General features: G+C 51.7%; 1 protein-coding gene across 3 annotated transcripts in view; it reads right to left on the reverse strand.

Moving 5' to 3' along the window:
* The window catches only part of Kcnip3 (potassium voltage-gated channel interacting protein 3), a 75228-nt gene that overhangs the window by 46360 nt on the left and 3679 nt on the right, over window positions 1-25189 (reverse strand). The window contains exons 1-2 of one of the 3 annotated variants that reach the window (XM_074050229.1): window positions 16306-16455; window positions 16031-16196 (exon numbers count right to left, since the gene is read on the reverse strand). The exons of 1 other annotated variant lie outside the window; for it this stretch is intronic. In XM_074050229.1, coding sequence (XP_073906330.1) covers window positions 16031-16190 — 160 coding nt within the window. In that variant the 5' untranslated portion in view covers window positions 16191-16196; window positions 16306-16455. Of the gene's footprint in view, window positions 1-16030; window positions 16197-16305; window positions 16456-25189 lie in introns of those variants that run through there. One more of the 3 variants, XM_020185111.2, reaches the window with a different exon arrangement.

The raw sequence follows: 25189 nt of genomic DNA on the forward strand, positions 1-25189 counted from the left end.
GCTGCTCCCTATCTCTGGCATTTCTATGCTGCCCCCCTGCAGTGCCCAGTGACTACTCAGCCCCACCATCCTCCTTGCCCCCAAGGCTCATTCTCACTCAGTAGCCCTGGAGGTACCTCTCTCTACCAGCTCATTCCACCTCTGGGCTTTGGCCCTTCCTGTCTCTCTGCCTGGACAGCTGTCCCTCCAGCTCCCTTCTCATCTCCTCAGAGCTTTATTCAAAGGTCATCTTCTCTCCAGGCCCTTCTCTGGGACCTCATCCCTTCTTCCCTGTCCTCTGTTATTTCCACAGTCCCATTCCCTTTTAATATATCACTCATTTATCCATCTCTTTTCACAGCCTGTAAACTCTAGAGGGAATCTGATATGTGAGTTCCCTGCTATATCCCCAGGGCCAGGACAGCACCTTCTAGAACAGGAGTTCTTGACTTGTTGAATGAGTGCCCATTTGGGTACTCTTGGCCTGGCCTCAGGTAGAGGGCAAAGGAGGGATCAAGGCCAGTCCAGCGGCCTCACTGGGATGGACAGCCACAGACTTGATTGAGTTCCAATTCCAGTCGCTGTGCTGGCTTTGTCTTAGGTGTTGGCCTCAGCCTGGCCTGACCCTGTGACAGTGAGGATTTTACACTGTGCAGAGCACTGTGTAGGAGTGCTTTCTGTCGCCTCCTGGCACCTCCTGTGTCATTCTGCTGGACCTTGAGGGACAGGAAAGTAGAGCTCAGAGTGGTACACTTGGTGATCCCTGGTCATCCTACTACAATGGCAGGGCTGGGATACTACACAGTTCCCCAGACTTCCGGCCATACAGAGATGGCCCTCAGAGGACGCTGGGGAGCACCAACAGACAGGAAGGTAGCTGCAGGAAACTTCATGTCCAGGAGCTACTATTAATATTCATTTGGCTTCCCTCCATCCCCAGACATAGCAGAGGTGGTCTCTAGCCCAAGGCGTGCCCTGATGCCATTGAGCACTGGTTTTCCCTATTGCCTCAAGATGCCCCACACCCTACCCCCCCAATCTGTAATGCTTAGGGTGCTTTGGGGAGCCATGGCTAGAATGTCCTGCTGCTGCTTCTTCCTACCTTGGCCCTGCAGCCCAGTTCCTCCAGGCTCTGTCCTCTGTGCCGCAGTGGAGGTGGCTGTGGCCAGAGGTGAGGGACTCCGGAAACCACCAAGTCCTGGGCCCCTCCCCACAGTGCCCACAGGCAGGGACGGGAGGTCAGGTCTGCAGCAGGAGAGGTGAGGGGCCTTGTGGGGAGGACAGAGGAGGACCAGGGTGGGGCCAAAGGCACTGAGTTGGCATTTTCAAGTTTTCTTTTGGAGACAATTAGTAGCTGAATTATTAAAGACCCTCGAGGGAAGAGGCTGTTTTTAAGAAAGCATGAGTAAGCAGGGCTATCTCACGGCAGTGCACAGGATCGAAGGCGATCAATTGCCATAATGGCTGCAAATATTTACTCGGCTTAAATGTGAATATGTGTGCCAGCCACACACTTGACACAGGGGTCCATGCCCAGCACATCTCCATCAAATTGCCCAGAAGCACACAGCTTCAGCCCTCTCCCCATGTTCCCTCGCTCCCTGGCAGCCAGGCCAGTGCTGTATGACACCTGAGGTGAGGGGATCCCGATGGTACAGGCTCCCTATGGGCTCAGCTTTGGAGTCAGGCACAGTGCGTCTGACCAGTCTGGTCTTACCAGGCAGGCTGTCAACCAACCTGGGCCTCAAGCCTCATCTGTAAAATGGGCTTAGCGCTTGCAGGCAAGCCCAGGGCTGCACTGAAGGCCATTAACACAGCAAAATGCAAGTCCTGCTGGCCTGAGGTCTGGTGGGGCCACAGATGGACAGTCAATTGGGAAACATGCCTGGACCTCTTACCCCAGACCCTTGGCTTAGTTCAAACAGTACTATGTCTCTGTATTGGGGTATCCTTAGTAGGAGCCCCATATATAAGAGAAGGCTTAACTCTGAGCCAGGAGCTGCAGAAATTATAAGGCACTTCTGGGCTAATTGCCATGACTTACTTAATCCTCACAGCAGAGAGTTAAGTTCTTCTACCACCATGCCCCATTTTAAAGATGGAGAAACTGAGGCTCACAGAGGTGAAGTGACTTGTCCTAGGTCACATGGCTAGTAAGTGGCAGAGCCAGGACTTCAGCCCAGATCCCTCCCACCCTTTCTAGGAACCCCTGGGCTACACCAAGACCCATTCATTCTCTGCCCTCTCCTCCCCCTCTGCAGCTCCTTTCTTCCTTTTGTAGGTCACTAAGAGGTGCCCCTCCCAGCCCACATGCCTAACGGTACATCTGAGGGCTGGAATGAAGGGTTGCCCGACCTCCCTTTATTCCTCCAGGGTGGGAGTGGAGCAAGTTCTGCCCAGCAGCCTCCTACCCCAAGACTCTGGTATTGAGGGGCCTGCATGGGCCAGGCTGCCCCTGTGTCAATCAGCAGATCTCTAAGGACCCTTGGATTGTGGACTAAGAAGGTTACTGCAAGAATAGTGCCTGATCTCTTCTTCAACATACGGACACATGGATCACAGAGAACATGATGATGGTGCACACACGCACATGTACACACACAGAGTGTCTTCTAGCCTCCCCTCAATCTGTTCCCTTGTGAGATCAATGCTTGGAAATAGCTCAGCTGTTTACACATACATGCACACACATGTGTGTTTGTGTGTGCACCTATCTTCTCTCAACCTAAATGCTGAGACACAGCCCCCAGTTCTTGGCCTCCAACCCTTGGGTTTTGCAAGCTGAGGCAATTGTGTGAAGTAGTGGAAAGAGCGCTGTCCTGGGGTTCCTAGACTTATACCTTGGACAGCTCACTTCTTTTTAGCCTCAGTTTTCCCATCTGTGCCAAGAGAGCTCAGCAGGTCTGAGGTGAAGGCCCCTTGAGCAGGGGGAGAGGTGGAGTCTGTTGTTTGGGCATTTTCTCATTCCAAGGAAGTTTGGGGGAGGCTGTGTGTGGAGGTTTGAGATCTCCATGGGGGAGCAGAGAGATAAAAACTGTACCCAGGTCCGTACTTTTCCCCAGGTGGTACAGGGGACATAAAGTGTGTTCAGTACAGGCCGACAACAAGTCCCCAAGCATTCCCAGTTCAGGTTTGGCCCTGACAGCCCAACCACAGTAGGTTTTCAGGTATGTTTGGGGTGAGTGTTTGGGGTAAGAGGACCAAAAGGTGCCTGCAAGGTGGGGAAAGGCAGAGGAAAGTCTTTCCTGGTTCCTTTGTCCTTCTCAACTGGCCTCAAGATCTGTTCTGTTCCAGGCTTTGTATAGGTGTTTTGTAAATGTGTACTGGATGGGAGATGGGTGGGTGAATGGATAGGCAGATGGATAAATGAGCTGTTGGATAATTGGATGGATGGATGGATGGATGGATGGGTGGGTGGATGGATGGATGGATGGATGGATAGGTGGGTGGGTGAGTGGGTGGGTGGGTTGATGGATGGATGGATGGATAGATGGACAGGTAGATGGATGGATAAGTGGACAGACCATTCCTTCTGTAAACCTCAATTCTCCCTCAGAAAGGTGGGGGTGATGGTGGTGCCCACCCTGCAGGATTGACTGAAGGCAGAGGCACGGGCACTAGCATCTGCCCAGTCCAGAGCTTGCACTCTGCTCACTCCAGTCCCCTCCTCACCTTGCTCTGGCCACAGGAGATGCTCAAAAGCCAGATATCTTGCTTGCTCTGGGACAACCCCTCTGTGCTGGGGGCAGGAGATAATGGTTTCCCTGGATCCTTGAGTCTCCTGCCCAGCGTGGGGACCCTTGCCATGCAATCACCTTGCTCTAAGCCAGACCCAAGCCTGCCAATGGCTCCCCAGTTTCTGCAAATGCATCCTCTCATTGGGCTTTTCTTGTTTTCTTTCTTAAAACTTAGAGGTAGTACAATGGGTTCATGGACTTTTGCCCTTGCTGGACTGTGCTGTGGTGAGTTCTCAGTCATTGCTGCTTTGGTTGCTCCTTCTTTTCTCCTGTTCCATCACTCACTTGCTCATTCACTATCTCATCCACCCTGGCTGAACTGCCCCCTGTTGCAGTCCCAGCATTCTGGTCACTGCTCAGGCCTGAGTTTTCAGCCCATTCTTCTCTAAGAGAACCAGATCTCGGCTCCCAGAGTGGGAGGGGGCCCAGCTGTCCCCATCTCATCCCAGCCACCACCTGTCAGTAAAGACAGTGACTAGAGCCTCCCTTCAACCTCCCAGTCCAGTCTTGGCCAGTGAGGGGTCTTCAGCTGTGGTTCCTGGGCTCTAATAAGCCTCTCCTATTCACCACCCCCCACTGGAAAAGGCTCTAAAAGTTCCATGTTTCATTTGCAATGTAGGGGCATTAAAGATAATTTTTGAAAAGTCCCAACTACCTACTATCTTCATTTCAAAAGGTGATGAGTTGAATCTTTGAAAGGGAATCCATTTAGTTACTGACAGTCTGTTGCCAGTTTTTGGTCTATGGGCTGGAGGTCAGCAACCTCTGGTCTGTGTATCCAGGGAAGAATTTGTCAATTACATAATTTAGGCCTACCTCCACCTCCTCCAACCCATCAGGTGCAGAGTGAGGAGTCCCTGCTATCTGAGCATGTCCCCTTATTCACACACAAACGCTGAGGAAGGCATTTTTAGGAGATCTTTCTACATCACATCCCAGGATCCACCCACCCTCCTGAAGCCACTGGGGCTGATGCAGGAAGAGAACACTGCAACTCCAAGGAATGCAGATTTCATAGACAGCAAGGGGCAGCCTGCTGGGGACAGGCTCAGGGCATGGGAAACCAGGGTGAGTAGTGAGAAAGAGTTGGCAGCCCTGGAATGCCAGATCCATGTCTCCTTAAACCCCAAAGGTGTGAAGGATGGGGTTAGAAAATACAAAGCCAGTGATTTAAAAGGTTAAAATGATCCAGGGGAAGGAAGTGTTGGTTCCTGCTGCCCCCTGGTGGGAAGCTGGGGGGAATGCCTGTCAAGCGAGCTCCTTTGGAGACAGGCCTCAATAAGTGATTGGGAAACCTTCCTGGGAGGGGCGTCCAGGACCATGGATAACCCTCCTGGTTTAATCTGGTTGTAAAAAGGCAGGCCATGAGGGAGGCAGGATAGGCAGAGGCCCAAGTAGAGCCTGGACCATAGCAGCTGCTTTGCCTGAAGAATCCAGCCTCTGGCTAAGGAAGAACACCAAGTTGCTTGTGGTTGGCTTTTAATGAGCTCCACCTCATTAGCAAGGCTCTGGGGAAGGTCTGGGAGTCATGAAAAGGCATAGAACTTCTCAGGGTACAGAAAGAAGCAGCTAGGGACAGAGCCACCAAGAGGCAGAGCCACCACTGGGTTCAGGAATCACAACTACACTCCAAGTTCCCAGGTCCATGCCTGGATACATGGGTGGTGGATTTATAGCTGGTCCTTAATCTTGGAAAACCATCCTTTCCAACCTCCATTTCACAGACAAGGAAACTGAGGCCAAGAAAGGTCCAGGAAGCCTGTCCCTTTTACCACTAATCCAGCCACTGCCCTGACCCTTTACTAATGCCAGTAGAAGCCTCAAGCCCACCCTCCTTGGGCCCATTAGGCGAAGGCAAAAAAGCCATGTAGGGAGCAGAGTTTTCACCTACTCCTGACAGGACCATCTTAGTGACTTCAGTATTCTTCCAGGCATTTTGCAGATGAGGAAACTGACTTTCGGAGATGTTAAGGCAATTTGCTCCACCCTGAGCTGTGAGTGACAGAGATGAAATTCTGCTTAAAAATTGTGGAAATAAAACCTAAAGAGCATTGAGTGACCTGTGAGGTCCCCCAGGCTATCATCTAACACACCTGCCAGGACATCTGACCCTCCCAGGAAGTAGAACACAGCTGTTTACAAGCTGATGAGATGAGAAAAAGCAATGAGAGGACATGATTTTCTCCTCTCTATGGCAAAGAAGAGCATCCTATGGTGTGGGGGGTGATCCTTCACTTTCCTATATCTTTCTGTTTTCCATCATGAATGTCTGACTTAGCCGCCATGTCTCTGGGTCCCGTGTATCTGCCCCCTCTCCCTCACACCCCATGTTTCTTTCTTGTGTGAATCAGCTTTGTCATTCTGCCAGTTTCCTCATTTAGGACTTCAATAGAACCTGGACACACACCCGTGTCTATTTGTAGGAGAACGATATTTTTAACGTGTCAGAATGACGCCTTGACAATTCAAGCCAGATGTGCCCAGCTTTGTTCCTAACTGTTGGGTTTCTGCTGCATTTTGTCTGCAGACCCCTGCCTTACCCCCAGCTCCTCTTTGTTCCTGCCCCACACTTGCTTCACTTCTGGGAGCCCTGGGCAGTGGAGGCAGGGGGGGCGGGGTGGGGCAGAGCACAGGGCTTGGCCCTCACTGTGGGCTCTGTGTCTCCTTTTTTTGGTGTTAGATGTGACTTTTCCAGTTGAGTTGGGACTGAAGTCCCAGTAGCCAAGAACAGCTCAAGAGATGTATGAGCATCTCTGCATGTCACACTAAGGGATTGGGAATTGGGCTCTGTGACTCAGCCCTCCTCACACCCCGGAGGGAATTCAGAGGAAGAGAGTAACTTGGGAAAGGCTGGTTGGTGTGTCAGGGTGTTTTCCCCATTTCCCCAACCCAAGGGGGCTTTGGTCTCTACTGCATCCAACTGAAGGGCTTCTGTAGCCTGTAGTGATCTGAGTGTGTCACCTGGAGTTTGGGGATGCAGGGCCGGGGGGGGGGCGGGGTCTGACCCACACCTGCAAGAGATCAGGATGGTGGCCATGGCAAAACTGGCTGAAGGCAGCTAGGTCAAGGGAGTGGCCTGGACACTACCCCATGACCACCCTGGAGCCCTAGGACAGGGTGTGCAGAGCTCCTGCAGACCCTGAGGAAAACAGCTGGGATCCATAATCAAAGTTCCACCCTCCTCCAAAAGACCACTGGAGGGGGGAGGCTCTGCACCTGGGAGTCAGGCCAATGGGCCACATGCATTTTGATGGGAGGTGGCACTGGCCTGGTGACAGGAACCACGTGAAGTGTTTCCATGAGTTCTTGCTAACACTTGAAAAATGACCACAGAATCTGCAAAAACTGTCATCTGAAGGGAAGGGAAGAGCCAGATAACAGGGTTGGAGGTGACAGTGAACCAAAATGCCTTCGTTGACTCCTCACATTGGTGTCAGGCATTTGTGCTTTTAGCAGTTGCCCACATTGTTCTAAGCACACCTCGGGGTTTACCCCCAGCCTGCTCTGGGCTTCCTCACTCCCCATTCCAGACAGTTCTCTGTGTCTTGCCAAGAATCCCAGGACCCACATCCAGCAGCAGGAAGGAGCTGAGCAGATGAGTCAGTGCAAGCATTCAAGCACCCCAGGAGCCTGCACGGGTGTTATGTAGGTGATGCGTGACGCATGAAGCCATCAGGCCACATGACCTTCTGTTTATTGCAGCACCAGGAGCAGCTAGTAGGGTCATTACCAGTGACTTGGTAACCTTGGCTGCATCCCTCTACTCTGGATCTGGCCTCCCAATGTCTCTCAGCACAGAGAAGCAGCTGGGGCCACCATCTTCAAATTCCACTCTCCCCCAAGACCTCCTGGAGAGAGGAGGGCTCTGCAGCTGGAGGCACAGCTAAGTGACATTGTGAGTGGTAACAGGAGTTCCCTTTCTTTTTAAAAACTGGGAAGCCTGGAGACCATGGGTTCCTGGGTAACCCCCCAAGAACAACCAGAGCTGGCCACACTAGTCCAAACCCTGACCTCCCTCTGCAAACCTCTGTTGCCACAGAATCCTGTCTTCTGGGCCCTAAAGATTCAGCATGCTTTCCTATATTTTAACCATTATTATTCTAAGGATTTCAAATGTTGTCTATGCTCAACTTGATGTTTTTATTCTTCTTAAAGTGCTATTCATTAATCTGACAGATATTTAAGGTGCTACGCTCTGTTATATGTGCTCTAGACAGGACAGGGGAGAAGTGGGGGGACAAGCCTCCACCTGGAGAGGGAATGAGTTCAGGCTATTCCCAGCCCAGCCCCACTGGCTTTTAGTAGGTCACCCTCAGTACCGTGGGCTTCTTCCCCTAGCATAAACTGCTTTCTGTGTCACACATCTACAAGGACTCCGCTTTAGGAGGAGTTTTAGGGAATTGATTTTCTCTTTTTGAGGAATCATATGACTGCTTTAGCTTGTGTCCTTTCATGTCCTTTCAGTAACAGTACAGGACAAAAAGCCAGAAGCACTTGCTCAGGGCCCCAAGCAGCTGATGGTCAGCCTCTTCAGGGTCTGTTGCACTATCACCACTCCTTTCCAGGTGTCCTGCTGAGGAAACCCCAGTCCCCATATATAGGACTCTCTCCCTGTGCCTGCCTCATGGTCCCTAAGCCAGGCCCCAATCACAGTCCTGCTCAGCCCTGGATGAGGGGCAGAGGAAGCAGAGCAGAAGTTGCCCACTGTGGACACACTCCAATGTAGTCCTCCTCCCCAGGGTCAACCGAAAGTGCAGGCCTGGGGGCAGGTGGGGATGTACCCTGCCTACTGCCAGCCTTCAGGGACTTTGGAAGGCAGCTGTTTATCACTGAGCACTTTCTACATAAGGTCTCAGGGCACATTCGCCAATTTTCTTCAGTCTTCATTCTGGATGTCATATTGTCTTCATGGAAGAAGATCTGGGGTCCCCAGTGAGGAGGGGAAAAGCAGAGCCAGCCAGGGCAGAGGGGTCAATGTGTGCAAGGCTCAGAGGGTTCCCTGAGAGCCATCCATTTCTCCCTTGAAGCCAGGTGGCCTGGGTCCATGTGCACCATGGAGAGGAGGCCTGACCTCTTCCTTCCTCTCTGTCCCCAAGCCCATGACTCAGGAAGCCCTCGTTGCTCACAGGTCACTGTGGGGAAGGGCAGGGCCCCAAGACAGGTTCCTTTCCACACCTGCTCCCAGCCATCCCTGCCCCAGAAGAGGGGCCTAGTTCCCACCCCAAGGTGCTTCCTCCTACACCGTGTCCCCATCACAATGACAGCCCTCACCTCGAGCCAGGTTCCCAGAGATGAAACGGAAGAAGAGGCTGATGATGTCGCCCAGGTGTTTCTTGCAGCCTTGTGGACACTCCCGCAGCCATGAGCAGGGGGCCTCGCCTCGCCCCGCCATCTCCACACTCTGCCTCCTCTGCCTGCCTTCTCTACCTGACACTCAGTGCCTTTCTTGTTCTAGAACTTTCCTTTCCCTCACCCACTTCTGGTTTACCTCTGTCTGTCTTTCAGTCTCATTGTCTCTCCTATTGGCCTCAGTCTATCTCTTGACCTCACTGTCCTTTTCTCCTGTTCTCTTAGTCTCAGCTCAGGGTCCTTGAGGTGGCCTGAGCCCTGCCACCCCTGCCCCAGGGTTGGCTCCTTCCTGTGCCTGACTCTTCAGCCTCCAGGACCCAGGAGCTCACTGTTGCTGGAGGTGGAACAGCTGTGGGACTGAGGTGTGGGGGAGGGAGCAGGAGGCACTGCTCCTGAGTTCCCCGCACCAGGAGGAGGTGGCACTGGTGTGACTTCAGCTCAGGGTGTGATCTCACCACAGAGCGGCCTCTGCAGCCAGCCTGGAGCAGTGCAGGGGCCCCCCTGCCCCTGCTGGGAGGCTCAGGAGCCAGGGGCTCTGGGCAGAGCTGGGGATGGGTGGTGGGAGGAAACCTGCTCTTTTGCTTCCTCTTGACCTCTGACCCCTACTCACTATCCCAGCCCTTGATCCAAATAGTGACTTTGTAAAGAATGGGGAAGTAGGCAAGGGGTTCCTTTGCTGAGGAGGATAGGGGACAACCAAGTGTGTAACTGGAGCAGGAGCTGATGACACTCCTTCCCCCATTCACTGAGCACCTAGTATGTGCCCTGTAGCTTGCTGAGGTCCTCTGGGCACCTGAGAGGCATCCAGTTATTAAAATAACCCCGAGAGCTATGATATGTCACTACTTGTGAGAGAATGCTAAATCCTGTACTCCTTCCTGCTTTCCACCTATAGAATTCAGATTCTGCCAGGAGAGATGTGCCCTGCTGAAGGACTGCTGTTCCCCCACCTTCCTTAGTTGGCTTAGTTTCATTGGCATAGTTCTGGCCAGTGAAATGTAAGCATAAATCTTCTAGAGATTTCTATGATTTTCTTTTCCTAACATAAACTCCACCACTTTCCCCTTTCACCAGATTTCCCCTTCCTTTTGCCTGGAACAAAGCCATGACGACTGCAACCAAAGCAACCATGAGGGACAGAGTGAAAGAACCACGCCACCAAACTAGTGCCAGCCACTTCCTAGCCATGATGAAGCTTCTGTTACTTGAGGTTTCTCTTATATGTAAGTGCAGGCAAATCAAAATGTCCCCTCCAAAGTGAAAGAGGAGCTGTTGTGCCTTGCACCCTCTGCCAGTCAATGAAGGTGCAGCGCTTGGTGGGCCTGCTTGTGCACCACAGTGTAGAGCTGCTCCAAGTCATTTACTGAGCACAAGGGGCAGGCCCAGGCCTGGGACAAGCAGCTCTGCCCTGGGCCTAAGGAGCCAGTGCATTCAGTGCAGTGTTTCGAAGGCAAGTTGGCTGCCCTGGGGGTCTCAGTTTGTGAGTAACACTGTGTGTCTTTGACATATGGCTAGTAGCTCATTGACATGGAAGTGGAATGACTGTCGATGCCAGGTGGCTGTGAGCCCTGAGTTGCTCACCAGGACTTGGGCATCTACTTCTCACCCGAGTCTAGGGGCCTGTGTGTAGCTATCACTGCACAGGCTGTATGTGAAGGAGGGGCCTGTGTGGGAAGTGGTAGACACAGGCAGGTTCTGTGAGCAGGTGGCTCAGACCTCAGGCAACTGCCCCGCTCCTTAGTCACACCTGTAGTCCCATGGGGAGTTCCTAAGACTATTTGAGAAGAGAAAAATAGCACAAGGATTTATAGACAGAGGGTTGAGAAGCGTTAGCACCAACTCTAAGCAGACACTGAGGTCGACTGGGGGAAAGACAGTGGAGAAGTAACATCTTCCTGGTGGGTGGAACAAAGTGCACATTAATGTTGCTGGAAGGAGAGGGGGCCTGGGGTACACACATACATTGATCACAGACCATGTTAAGCATTGGTTCAGGGATCAGGAGGTGGAGGGGACAAGATTGGAGGAGTGATAACAAGGAGAAGGACCTCACCTGGAGTGAGGTGTCATAGGTTTTGTTGATGCTACTGTAAGGTTGCCCGGGGATGAGAAGTGCCCAGCAGGCTGGTGAAGCAGGTGGCCTGTTTTGTCACATCAGGTAACCTCTCTTCCTGGCCTCCCCAGCACCTGCCCATGAACAAAGTGCCATTTATCTTAGCTGACTAAAAGAAGAACGTCCCCTCTGTGGTGACCTGGTGGCAGTCAGCAACCAGCCAGCCACCAGGTGGCAGGTCAACTTCTCTGCATCTCTTCTGTCATGGAAGGACTCTGTCCTCATTGAACTGACTGAATGTCACCCTGCTACTGCCAACGTCACCACAATGGTGTCATTCACATCACTGTTACTGCTTACTGGCCCCACTTCCTTCCCCTGTGCCCACCCCAAGCACAGTTGGCTTGACAGAGTAGAGGGGCCGTGGAAGCCTGGGTCTAGCTGGGACTGCCTGTGAGATTCAGGTGCTGTCCTGGCGGATGTTGGCCATGCTACTAAATATGCTGCTTTCCCTCCTCCAAAGAACAGCCCAGGGGTCAGGAAAGCAAGACAGCCCCTTGAGCCCCGCCCTACCCGGTGTTCTTGCCTCTCACCTCCAACACTCTGGACCCTGAAATGGAGAATTTAGATCGAAGAGGAAGAAGGTGTTCCCCACGACACCAGAGGGTCTCCTTTGATCTGGACGCTGAGATGGCCCCCTGGCCATTTCAGGATCTTTCTATCACTCAGACCAATGGGCATAAGAGAGTGCTGGCCAGATCAGTGATCTTGATCCTCAGGGAGAAACACTGTGGTGGCACGGAGAGGGGCAAGAAGACCATCTCACAACCAGCGACTTCTCTGGGCAGCCTCACTGTACCATACCAGACACAGTGGTGGGGCTCACAGCAGCCTCACGGAGCAGGGCCACAGGACCTTCATCTTCAAGCAATGGGGGTTTAGGGACACAGTGGTGCACTAAAGATGGCCAACGCGTGCCACAGAGCCATGGACAGATAGAGTTCACTTGCTCTCCTCTTGAGTCTGGGCTGACCTAGGACTTGTTTTGATCTATAGAATGCAGTGGAAGTGACACTGTGACAATTCTGGAGCCCAGGCCTCAGGAGCCTTTGCAGTGTCTCTTTCAAGCCCCCTCTTGGAAGCCAGTCCACATATGAAGAGGTCAGAGTTCTCAAGACCACCCTGCTGTGAGGCCCAAGCAGCCCTGTGGGGAGAGACAGGCCCAAAGCCACCTATGTGTGAGTGGAGCCTCCTAGTGGCTTCTGGCCGGGCCCAGCACCAGCTAATGGTAAGTAAATGATCACAACTGCGATATGGAATACAAAGTTCTGCCTCACCCACAAAACAAGAGAAATACAACAGCTGTTAACTTATAAAGAACAGAAAAGTAACTAAAACATCCCTCCTTCAACTTGGGGGTTTGAACTCATGGCATCCTTTACCAGAGAAATCTTCTCTGCCAATCATCCCTCCCCAGGCTCCAGCCATCTAACGTCCTCTATTTGTGGTGAGGTGACAGCTTCCAGAGCCTTATCACCAGTTTCCAGAAAAATCCTTGAACTTTCGGGTCTGATCTGACATCTCACTTGGAAACATAGTATCAGTTGTATCTTGGTGTTTTAGAAACATTAAAACTCATTTAGTATGTATTCATGTGTTCTTAGGTATTAGAGACAAGTGTGGGCACCTTTTTGCGCCCACACTTTTTGTCACCACAGAGAGCTGTCAGTGGTGGGGACTTGTTGGTTTCCGTGGGGTTGTGTTGCAGTCCCAGAAGGATTGAGTATCTCCCAGAAACAGGGACGGGGGTCTCTGCTTGGGAGAGGGAAGGGAACGTGTCCTTTGTTCCACGAATGGTCAGATTGTGTGTGGCTACTGCCCCAGGGTTCCTTCAGAAACAGCCTAGAAGGTAAGGCATTTCCCAGCTGGCAGTGGTAACTGTCACACTCCCCTTCTCTGCTCTTCCAGAGTTTCCGTGAACTTACAAGACCAATGCCTTTCTCTTAACCCCGCCAGCCTAGATTCAGCTGTCTGCAGCTAAGACCCCAGGATACTGGATGGGAGGATTTTGTTATTCAAGTTTGACAGTTGAAGAGTCCCCAATCTTAGTGTGGAGTCAGACTTGAGAAGCAGGTCTGTCCAGTTGGTGGCTTCAGCCACACCCCAGGAGAGGCATCCTGCCAGGAAGGACCTTAGATGCTGGGGAGACTGGTAGAACAGGTCAGAGTCCCAGTTTTGTGTCACTGAGAAGGGTCCTCTGAACTTCTGGGCTCAGGATGGGCACCTCTGGTTGAGGTGAGGCCATGCTGCCAACCTCCTGGGTCTGCTCATCTCACAGGCCACCTCTGATGCCCACCTTGAGACGCAATCACAGCTCACTGACACCACCCAGAGCACAACCACAGCCGAATCAGGCCTTGTCTCTCCAGGTCCCTGAGTCCCACCTTCTTCTTGCTAAGGTCCCAAGTTTCCCATACCTTGGAAACACCTCAGTGGGCCTTGGCTTCTGCTCTCAGTCATCACAGACATCTGTCTCTTTGGTCCCACTGCTGCTAAATGGAAAAATCCCAACGACAACTGCCACAGGCACTGAGTACTTAGGATACAGCTGTGGGCCTGGCTGGGTGCTGGCAGAGCTGCACTGAATGGCACCCATTGTTCTCTGCGCCCAGGACCATGGCTCCCAGGGAGCAGAGGTGCTTTATTTGCATCCAAGGTAGCATGTCACACACACACAAAGCCCAGTGTAGCTGCACTGGGGAGCTCCTTGAGGGATACTTACAGGACTTGTTTGACTGAGGAGGTGAGGCCAAGAGCTACAGCCAAGGGAGACAAGGGCACAATGGAGTCTTGGCTCTTCTAACTGTGGGGTCTCTGGGAGTGCCCTGCCTGGAACAGGTAAAGGTCAGAGATCTTTCTGGGTCCTGATCCCTGGGTGACCTGCTGAGCCATGTGACCTCTTCTAGCATCCATGGACCCTTAAGTAAAACAGTGTGACAAACCATCAATGCCTACTTTTTACAATGTAATAGGATGGCATTTTTCTGTCCTTTATATCTGCTCTCAATGCTTGGTGTGGGATCTGGTAAACACGTACATCAGGGCAACACATCAGGCAGGACTAGACCCAACCATGCTATCCTGGCCCTGCCCTCTACCATGTGCCTTTGACAAAGAGCCATGTGAAAAGGCTCCACCCTGTAAGAAGCTGTCCTGAGCTGGGGGGGACAGGCTGGTGTGGTTCTTCCCATCTGGTAACTGTGAACATGCCATGCCCATCTCTGTCTGGCTCTTCTCCCTGTCCACCCACACTCAGCAAGGCTGCTGCTGTCATAGGTGTGCAGAAAGGCTCAGCCAGGGGACACAGGAGTCCCAGCCCTGTCCTGAGCCCACTGCCAGAGAGATGCAGAGGTAAGACTGGATCTACAGGAGGAAAAGAAGGGCTCTTCTCTAACACCTCCTCAAACACTCACTGCCACAAAGAAAACTCAGAGAGATGGAGGGCAGAAATGACTCTGAGTTTTGAGGGGAACAAATCTGTGCCAGTTAAAAAGTGAGCCTATGTGCCTGAGATGCAGGGAGGCCACACCAAACCCCATGACTCCCCTCTGATGGAAAATATTTTCATCTTGCTGCAGAACTCACAGCACTGTGAAGATGTGCTGGTCAAGTTCCTGCTACCTACAAGCCCTATCCTCCTCCCCCCTCCAGAGAAACCGGGGGCTCACAGGGTCCCCCACATGTACTCATGTATGCAAACACTTCTGTGGGAAAGGTTTGCCGACAAATGTCAACCAAAGGTGACAGAGTAGTACAAATGGGCCAAGGCTCTTGTGGGCTGGAATAATGCTGGAAGAAACCTAGAATGGGGTTTGCAGGTAAAGGATGGTGTGTGGCACATGGCATCCTTGTTCCCTCATGTGTGTCCCAGTGGCACACACATGGGCCACTGGGGAGTGCTGCCAGTCACTCTGCCTTCTGCCTGCCTAGCCCCTCCCATCAAGCCTGGGAGGCTGGGACCCTGACTGTTCCCATTCTCCAGACAAGGAGACTGAGACCCCTGAAAATCACACAGCTAAAGTGTCCAAGACAATAAAAAAGATGCAGCTCTCAAGGGCAAGTGTACACCTATTTCTTAGTCACTGGTGGACTCTCATGCACGCCTTTTGTGTGATCATGAGTGTATATGGTGTGTGTGCCCAGGATTGTTCGACTGTGTGTGATATGCTAGTATGGGAGATGTGCCCATGTGAGCACGGTGAGTATGCATGCTTCTGTATTCACAGGCACGTGTGCACAGGTGTGAGTATGAAGCATGTGTGCATGTGTGTGTGAAATTGTGAGGGCTGCATGAAGCTATTTCTACATCTCCTGCTCAGTCATGCTCGGCAAATGCCAAATATGGCTAACAGCAAGCACAATAGCCATTGCTGCCAGTCCCCTTAGGAGCACCTCAGAATGCCAGCACCAGCCTGTGGGTACACTGAGCAGGACCCAGGAAGAGGCAGGGACAGGGCTTCCTCACCCTCAGGCCTAGCACATATCACTGCCCATCTTCAATTGTGCCAGGTATGTGGGCACAGGATCTCCTTTTTACAGAGGAATTAGAAAGGATTCATGGGCTGATCCTGTCCCCCCCCTGACCCCCACACCGTGACTGAGCATGTGAGCTCTAGGAAGGAGGAGGCTGGCCCCTCAGACTGTAGCCTGGCTCTCTTTTCCCACCACCAACTAGAGCTCTGGGCTCTGGGTGGAACAGGCACTCACTGAGGAGAGGGGTGTGGATGGAAGGAGACACATCTCTAACAGCGTGGCCCAGCTGGGGTCACAGGGTGTCCTCTGCAACCTCAGAAAGCCAGAGCTCACAGTAGATCCCCTACCTGTGCCCTCACCCCCAGCTACCAGGCCCTACCTGAGCCCTGTGGAGCGGCACTAGACAGGATCCACTTGACCAAGCAGCACTGCATCAGGGCCTGGCGGGTGAGCCGTGGTTTCTGCCACTTGATGCCCTCCTTCTTGCTCAGAGGTGTCTGCCCAGGGTCTCCCAGGAGGCTGCCATCTGATGCCTTCATGGCTTCCTGTAGCAAAGACAGTTGGATCATCCCTGGGCCCTTGCTTACAGGGAACCTCCAAATTGTCCCTGGCAACCTGACCTCCTAGGTGAGGTCAGCCCCAGTAGGGGCTCACCTGCCAGAATTACAGCCCACTCCTGGCTGGAAAACTCCAAGACTCTGTGGCCTCCATGACCTTCTGCTTCCCCTGTACTGGCCACCTTGCCAGCCCTCCAAAGGTCTCTTCTACTCTGCACCCTGACTCTGGTATTGGATGGGGCCCTCAAAGGAGGGAGGGCCGTGGGGAAGACCAGAAGTGAACTCAGACTTGCTCATTAAAGCCCACACCTGGCACAGGCCGACAGCTTTCTTTGCTCCTTTGTGCCCTGCCTCCTGCTTGGGAGCAGTGACGCAGATAATGGCCTGGGCAATTAGGTCACAGTCTCCAGGCAGTCCCCAGACCCATCCAATCCGTGGAAGTTGCCTGAGGTCCAGCAGCAAGGGGAAAAATACCCCAAGGGGACCATTCTGAGTGGTCAGGCTGGTTGGCCAGCCCAAGGGCCACTGGGTGTTGGGTTATGGATGTCTTTCCAGGGTCATTTCACATGTGCTGTATTTATACACTGCTGAAAAGCATTTAGTTCAGAGTAACTAACAGTCAGAGGTGAATTGGTGGACTCTGCAGACACCGCCCTCCAAGGCCACCCTGTACCAGTCGGGCTCTCAGGTGAATGGCCAGAGACTGATCCACAAGGATTTTAATGAGAAGAGAACAACCCACAGGGAGCCCAGGCCAGTCCCAGCTCCCCCCTTCCAGAAGGGACAAAAAGCCAAGGTGAGGGGTAAAAAACCAGGCAGCACAGTCAGAAGAGGCCAGAAGAGGGCACACTGCCACTTCTGAGCCCTGTCCCAGGGGTGCTGTGCCTGAGACCACCACTGGCCCCATGCCCTGCTGCAGGGCCATCTCTGTGGAGTCACTGGCTCAGGTTCAAAGTCAAAGCCCTGGCCACACACTGCTGTCTGGCTGTAAGGGAAGAGGGAAAGCAAGTAGCTAGACTTCATGCTCTTTCTTCATGCCCTCTGCAGAAAGTGCCTGCACATGGACAAGAGACCTGAAGACCCCCCCTAACTGGGGAGGGTCTGCTGCATCCTACAGGCTCCAGTGAGGGCAGAAGACTCCAGGGACTTCATTGGCTCATGGCCCCAGTTAGGTTTGGGACAAGGCAGCCAGTCTTCTTCCTGGCCAGTGTTTGGTGCAGTGGTGCCGTAGGCAGAGTGGTGTCCCAACACCTTATCCTGCTTTCAGGCTTCTTCAGTTAGGTCCCTGCTGCCAAGTCCCCAGCTCACCATTGTCACCCCACCTCCCCAGTTCACATCCTCAGTAGCATCCCCACATTCCTCCCTTTCTCCAAGGTTCATCCAGCAGTGAGGGACATCAGTGGTGCCCCAAGCTGCAGCAAGGGTAGGACAGGCTACCCTGATGGGCAGAAAGGGTGGAGAGTGGGGCCAGGGGTGCTGAGAGAAGCACCCTACACATATATACCGTGCGCACACACTTCATACACAAACATGTGTCCATGCACGTGTGCACACACTTGCACGTGCCCTGCCTGGGTCAAAGAGGCACCTTCTCCATCATTAATGGTCTTACTGAGGAGAGAAATGGCCTCAATGAATAAAGTCTGTATTTGGGTCAAGGAGGGGGCAGGGGCAAGACAGGCATCTGGTGCTTCATTATTTCATGAATTCCTTACTGAAGCCTCCATGCACAGGGTGAGGATAAGAAAGGGAGTGGGTCTGACCCTCAGGGCTGCTGGCAGTAGCTATTTGATGCAAGTCCCAGACCCCAGCACCGGTACTGGCTGGAGGGGCTGCTGTGTGAGGTCCTAGGTTATACCTGGGGTTTCTGTCTCACAGCCTCAGGCCCTGGCTGGTGTGGGAGAGACCCTGTGGGTGGGTGTCCCTGGCTTCCACCTGATAGTGATTCTATCTGCCTGGGGAGACTGTGGATGAGGCCCACAAGGAAGCCGGAGACCCACCCTATTTTACAGATGTTATTAAGCCCCTGAGAAATTTTGGGACATGCCAGGACCACACTGAATGTGTGATCCAAAGTTCGGTGGTCTTGGTCACAGGCTTCCGAAGTGGCTGTTTCTAGGGCCAGGTCCTTGGATAGGTCTCAGAAGTTTCTGGGGGAAGGGGTGTCCCCAAGTCCCCGAACCTTGTCAAGAGTCTTCCAAAAGTAACTATTTATGGGTGTCCTGGTACCTTCTACAACTAAGGGGCCCCAAAGTCTTTTTCTCAGTGTAGGGTGGTGTTGGGACACCTGGGTTGGATTCTTCCACCTGGCTGAGGGGCTGAGATGCCACCTGTGAGCCTCTCAAGGCAGGGTCTGTGATCTTCTCCCTTCTTGAGATAGTGGTGGTCTCCAAAGAGAAGCAGGGGGGAACAGCCTCTCCACATAATAGCACAGAGGAGCAAGACCTATGAACTGGGCCCATCAGACTATGGGGAAGGGCGGGAAGAGAGGGGTGACTGCGGGTCATCCTCATGAATATTTGACACATGTCTGTCTGGGAGAGGGTCTGATGGAGCTGTCAGGGAATGTTAAATAGCCACTCTGGGCGCCCTCATCCTGACTGTGAGGCTCTCAGGCGCTGAGGGGAGGGACCCCCCAAGAGGTGACTCCATTGTCCCCTCACTCTGTGGGGCTTCTGTGCTGGAAGGCAACAGAGTTGAGGAGCACTGGGGCAGTGAGGAGATGCAAACATAAATTAAATCCCCTCCCTCCTTTGGTTGTGGCTTCCTGTCACATTTCAAATCAAACCCTATGTCATGTGCCCACCCCTACCTCACTGTGCTCCTCACATGCCCAGCTTACTTCTACATCATCACCTGGGCACCTGCTGCTCCCTGCACTGGACACTTGTCCCCCTGGATGCTCAAGGAATCAGGCACTGGGAGCTCTCCCCCACATCAAGGTCACCCCCATGTACGCCTATCTCAGCATCTGCTGTAACTCTTCATGTCACATGTCCTTTTTGAACCTAGCCCATCATTCTGCTCTCCAGTGCATTTTCTCCATCCCCCCCCAGACCATTAGTTAGCTCTGTGAGATTATGTGTGTTAACTGCTCTTCCCATCACAGATCTTGGCACCCAAGAGACTCCCACTCCCCAAACTCCACAGCAAAAGAAAAAGCCACGCAGTAAGAAAGTGAGCAAAACACATTCACAGACATCTCACCAAAGGGGACATACAGATAGCAAATCAGCACCTGAAAGGGTATCCACTGCCATTAGCCACCAGAGAAGTGCAATGAAAACCACCATGGGAATCACTAGTACCCATCTGAGCAGCTGAAACAAAAAAGAGTGACAACATCAAATGCCGGTGAGGATGTAAAGCTAGACCATTCCCACCTTGCTGGCGGGAGTGTGGAATGCTTTAGCCACTCTGGAGAACAGCTTGTCAGGTTCTTAGCAAACTAAACATGCAGCCACCATACAACCCAGCAACTGCACTCTTGGGGATTTGTCCCAGGGAGGTGAAAAATTCATGTTTGAACAAAAAAAATTATACATGAATGTGCACATTCATGCGAACAAGCTGAAACATCCAGATGTCCTTTAGTGCATAAACAGTTAACCAAAGTACGCTCCATCCTTCTGTAAAATTGTCAACCATGGGAAGAAATGAACTTAACACGTCACAACCTGGATGAATCTTTAGAGAATCTTGCTGAATGAAAAGGTCAGTCCCAAAAGGTCACATGCTGTGTGATTCTATTTATATAACATTTTGAGATGACAACACTTTGAAAATAGAGGACAGATTTGAAAGCCAGGGTTTAAGGACAGGGGGAGAGGCAGACAGAGGGAAGTTTGGCTATAAAAGGGATCTTTGTGGAATGGAAGTGTTTTGTATCTTGATTGTGGTGATGGATACACATTTGACAAAATCATAGGGCACTATACACACCCACCCACATGTGTGCACATGCACACACACACATGCATGTGAAACCCGGGGAAGCCAAATAAGATGGGGGGCTGTCTCACTGCCCATATCGCAGGTGTAATACAGAACTACACTAGCTTGAAAGATGCTACCATTGGGCAAAGTGGACCTGGGATCTGTGTTATTTCTTACTACACTTAGCTCAATAAAAATTTCAAAAAAGGATTGGGGGTGTAGCTCAGTGGCAGAGTATGTGCTTTCTGTGTATGAGGCCCTAGGCTCAATCCTGAGCACCAAACCATAAAGGTTTTTATTCAATTTAAAAATATTCTCATACACACAAAAAAGAGTATTAAAATACAAAGAAGATTTTAAAAAGAAAAAGCCCCACAAATACACCTAAGACCCTCAGTAAATATTCACGAATGACTGCACAAAAGGCCCTGTGCTCTCCCTAGTTCACCAGAGAACTTTGCTTCCCTGCTCTTGCCTAATGAGGCTAGTGAAGGGTGACAAAGCCACCACCACCATGGGCCCAGGGCTGGGCAGCAGAAGCAGTGGCGGGCCATCCTCTGCATGTCATCCCAAAGCTGAGACACAGCATCTGCTTGGCCCAGGAGGCCAGGGATATGTCTCAGCTTCCTTCCAGGTCCCTTGGCCTATGGGGGTCGGGGAGGGAGAGACAGAAAGGACACTCATGGTAGGGTGCTGCACCTACTGTGCGCTGGTGCAGTTAGGCGCTACGAAAGATTTTCTTATTTCACGCTCACACCAACCTTTCAAAGTTCCTCAAAATTACCCAAATCACCCACTGAAACCTAGTCCTGGGACAGGTTCTTCCTCCCACCCTCTTACCTAGGCCCCAGAATTCCCAAACTACACAGGAGCAACCCCAGCTTATTCAGCATCAGGTATGTCAGGGCGAGGGTGGGCCTGAGGTCTCTGGCTCCAAGGCAGTGCTCCTACACGGTACGGGTGCAGGAGAGGACTTAGAGCCTGTCCAGCTCCAGGTAACTGCCTCTGTGCAGAGAGGGTGTGGTCTTGCCTTCCAGCCCGGGCATGTGACATATGGCAGGCGAGAGTTTAACACTGCTTTGTTTCCTTGCCAGTACTGTTACCTTTCCTCTCAGCAACTACTACAGGCTTTCCATGTATAGTACTGAAGGAAATATTGCCTTTTAAAGGAATGTATTAAAATTTAAAATGTGCACCAGTGGCTCACACCTGCAATCCTAACTACTCAAGAGGCAGAGATCAGGAGGATTGTGGTTCAAAGCCAGCTGGGCAAATAGTTCTGCGAGACCCTATCTCGCAAAACCCTTTACAAAAATAGGGCTGGTGGAGTGGCTCAAGTTGAATTCTCTGAGTTCAAGCCCCAGTACTGCAAAAAACAAAACAAACAAACAAAAAAAAAGTGAGGCCTGGGTATGTGGCTCAGGGTTAGAGCACTTGCCTAGCATGCATGAGGCTCTGAGTTCCATCCCTAGCACTAAAAAAACCATTCAAATGTGAGTTAAAGATAGAATAAGCAATAGCATAGATTGAGGCAACAGGGGAAGGCAGATGTTGTGGTTTGAATATGATTTATCCCCAAATTCATGCAGCAGCTTAATCTCTAAAGCCTTATGTCTTATGCTATTGTTAGTAGCATAGTGTGATATTTAGGGGTAGAAGCTCTGGGGGTGATTAGATTAGATTAGGTCAGTAGGGAGAAGTCCCCATGAGTGAGTCCTAGTGGCCTTAGAAGGAGAGAGAAAGAGGCCACAGGTGATGCCACCAAAGGGTGCACCAGAGCTTGCACCATGCTGTTTGGACTTCCAGTATCCAAAACTGTGAGCTAAATTAACCTCTTTTCTTTGTAAAGTAGCCTGTCTGAATATTTTGTTACAATAGTGGAAAATGGACTATTATAGGAGAGGACAAACAGCTTAGAAATCTTGTTTCTCTTCCCAGCTGACCCATTCATGTCTAAGCTGCCCCACATGGTGGCTGTTCACCACATGTGGCTACTGAGCAGTTGGCATGTGGCTAGTCCAAACTGAGATGTGCCAGCTGTGCAAACACTTTGGGTTTCAAATATTTCCTCTCTAGAATGCAAAATGGCTCATTAATAATTTTTATATTGATTACTTGTTGAAAAGATAATATTTACATTGGGTTAAAACAAAATTTGATAACTCAACAATTAAAAATTATTATAAATAATTTCACTTTTAAAATGTTACTCTCTTTAATGTACCTGCAGGGACATTTTAAATGACATCTGTGCTTTGCATTAATCAGCCCTATTCTAGATGGCTCTCAGACCTGCCAGCTGGATGGTTTGGTGACTTCTTCCTTCAGGGAACACCTTGCACCCAGCTTCTCTCTTATCCCCAAGTCCCAGTTAGGAGTCACTCAGAACTGTTGTAGAAAGGTGGCCTGATAGAGTACAGAGAATGAGTTGGGGACAATGAGGCAGGAGACCATCTGGGGGTGTGTGTGCCTATATTTAGGAGAGGAAGGAGGGCTGAGCCAGGTAGAGGCAATGGAACTGTTAGTGTGTGAGGCATTTAGGATCTGTTTTTGATGTGGGCAGTGACAGAGGGGCTGGGATAGCACCCTAATTACTGAAAAACTTGTCCCCACAAAGATCAGGGAGCAGAACTATGTCCTATACTTCTACCATCCCTGACCCCACCAGCCAGACTGCACCAAGACACTCATCCTGAGTTCTCACCACACTTAGGGAGAGGCCAGGTCATCCCTATGACCTGGATATCCCACCTCATGGCTCCCTCCACAGATCCCCTGAAAGGCCACAGGGCAGCTGCCCCTGCTGACCACACATGTCCTGAAGGGCACAGGCCAATCTGGTGAGAAGATGGAGTCAGGCTTTTGGGGTCTACCACAGTCTACCCCTGATTAACTACTTTAGACCATGGCTCTGAGCAGCCCAGAGAAGTCTTGGCAGAGGTGGCTCCAGGGCAAGTGGCAGTTTGATGGGGGTGGGGTGCATGGCTGGAGGCTGTGGAAAGTTCTGGCAAGACTCTATTAAAATATCTGGGCTGGTTCCTAGAGGTAAGGTCCTCTTAGGAAATGCTTACCCAAAACACCTTGTAACTTTGCCAAATGTTTACAGACATTGTGGGTGCAAGACAGCAATGAACAGCTTCCTAAGAGCCATCAGGAACCTGTTCAGAGGTCACACCTTGCTAGGGGGCAGGTGGGGAGATTTGGGGCTTGCTGACATTATTTCAGGTAGCTGAGTGCAGTGGGAAGAGGTCTGTGGTCAGCCAGATAGGGACCTGAATCCTGGACCCTCGTGTCCTCACTAGGTGACCCCTGGATAAAGTACTTGTCTGTTCAGAGCCTCAGTTTCCTCATCTGCAAACGGGGATGGTAATGTACCCTCCCTGGATTTGGGAAGGTTAGGGGAGGTGACGAATACAAAGCTCCTGCAGATGATCACTGTTCATCCTTCTGGTCGAGTCAGGGTCCCCTGAAAGGCCTAGCTGGGGGCCCAGGAACCCATGGTAGGTCCAGCTGGCTACTCTCAGATGGGTCCCATCAGAATTGCCTCGGGAGGGGCCCCCATGGTTTGCCTGGCTGGGGGCCCCATTGCTTGATTCAGAAGGGCCTGGGTTGCTCTATTTTTATAAAGCTCATCAGTAGATTTGGAAGGGCAGGTGAGGTTTAGAGTGCTTATCCCACCAGATAACTCTAGAAAATTCTAGGCTTTGTTTGTTGTGGGAAAGGGACTCCAAGTTCTCAACCCCCTTCCCTCCCAGGAGGGCTGTCGTGAGGCCAGGGCCTGGGCCAGCTGGGGACATTCAAGGCATGTTAGATATAGAGCTGACCCGTTCCTCATCCTCACTGTCCACAGAGACTGCTTTGGTGCAGCACTTAGCACTCACTTGTTCACTCTATTTCCATCACAGGGGACAGTTGGCAGGCAGCAGTGGTGGGTGTTCTGTTGTGCAGGCCCCCAGGATTTGGGAAGCCTGAGTTCTCCACCCACCTCTGGGCACAGACAGATGTGGGCCAGGTAGCTCATCTTGTGGGTGGGGGCTGAGTTTGTCACATGCACATAAAAGCAAGCACACACATACAGCACACATGCACATGTGCATATCCTGCCACACATGTATACTGCACACACACACAGCAATGGAACAGACGAGAGAGAACTGGTCTGTCCTGGCCCTGTGTCTAGTGGCTGCCAACTTACTCAGGACACAGGCTCCAAACCCCTGGCAACGAGGGTGCCCCATTAACTCAGAGGCTCATTGCTGTCATTCTCTGTTGAGATGCCTTTCCCAGGTTCTACTCAACAACCAGGGGTTGGTGGAATGGCTCAAGCCTAGCAAGTGTGAGGTCCTGAGTTCAAACCCCAGTATTGTGCCCTCCCAAAAAAGAAAGACTTCAAGTCAATCCTCTTTCTTTGCTGGCTGAGTGGTTCAAGTGGTAGAGCACCTGCCTAGGAAACATGAAGCCCTGAGTTCAAACCCCGGTACCACCACCAAAAAGAAAAAAGTAGTTAAAACAACCAGAAACTGACATTGACATTCCTCCTATTTATGGAGCTCTTGCTATGTGCAGGGGCCCAGGTGGAGTGAGTTATTAAAGGATCTTATTCCAGAAGGTGGGTGATATTTCCCTCAGGAAAAGGAGGAGACCACAGCACAGAGGGCTAAATAACTTGTCCGAGGATGCACAGCTAATATGCAAAGGCGCTGGGGCCAAGTCCAGAGCTGCCTGATACAGAGCCAGGGATAACAGCTGACAGGGTGTAGCCATGAGCCCTCTCCAGCTACCTTCTCCTGCCAGGTCCCATCAGTACCAAATGGTGAGCATCAGTGGGCTTTGACGGGCCAGTGTGCATGGGGCTAGAGGAAAGAGCTGCATCATGGCATTTTCAGTCCCCCACTGGTCACCACAGGGCCCTGGCAGAGGCTATGAGCAGGCCCAGATGGAGGGACCAGGGCCCAGAGAGGGGCAGGCCCTGCCCAAAGTCATCAGAGCAGAGTCAAGACTAGAACTGGTGTGCCAGGGGCCACTGCCCTAAGTACCCATCCTGA

The sequence above is a fragment of the Castor canadensis genome, chromosome 12 (genome assembly GCF_047511655.1).
Source record: "Castor canadensis chromosome 12, mCasCan1.hap1v2, whole genome shotgun sequence".
In the NCBI taxonomy this organism is placed as follows: Eukaryota; Metazoa; Chordata; class Mammalia; order Rodentia; family Castoridae; genus Castor; species Castor canadensis.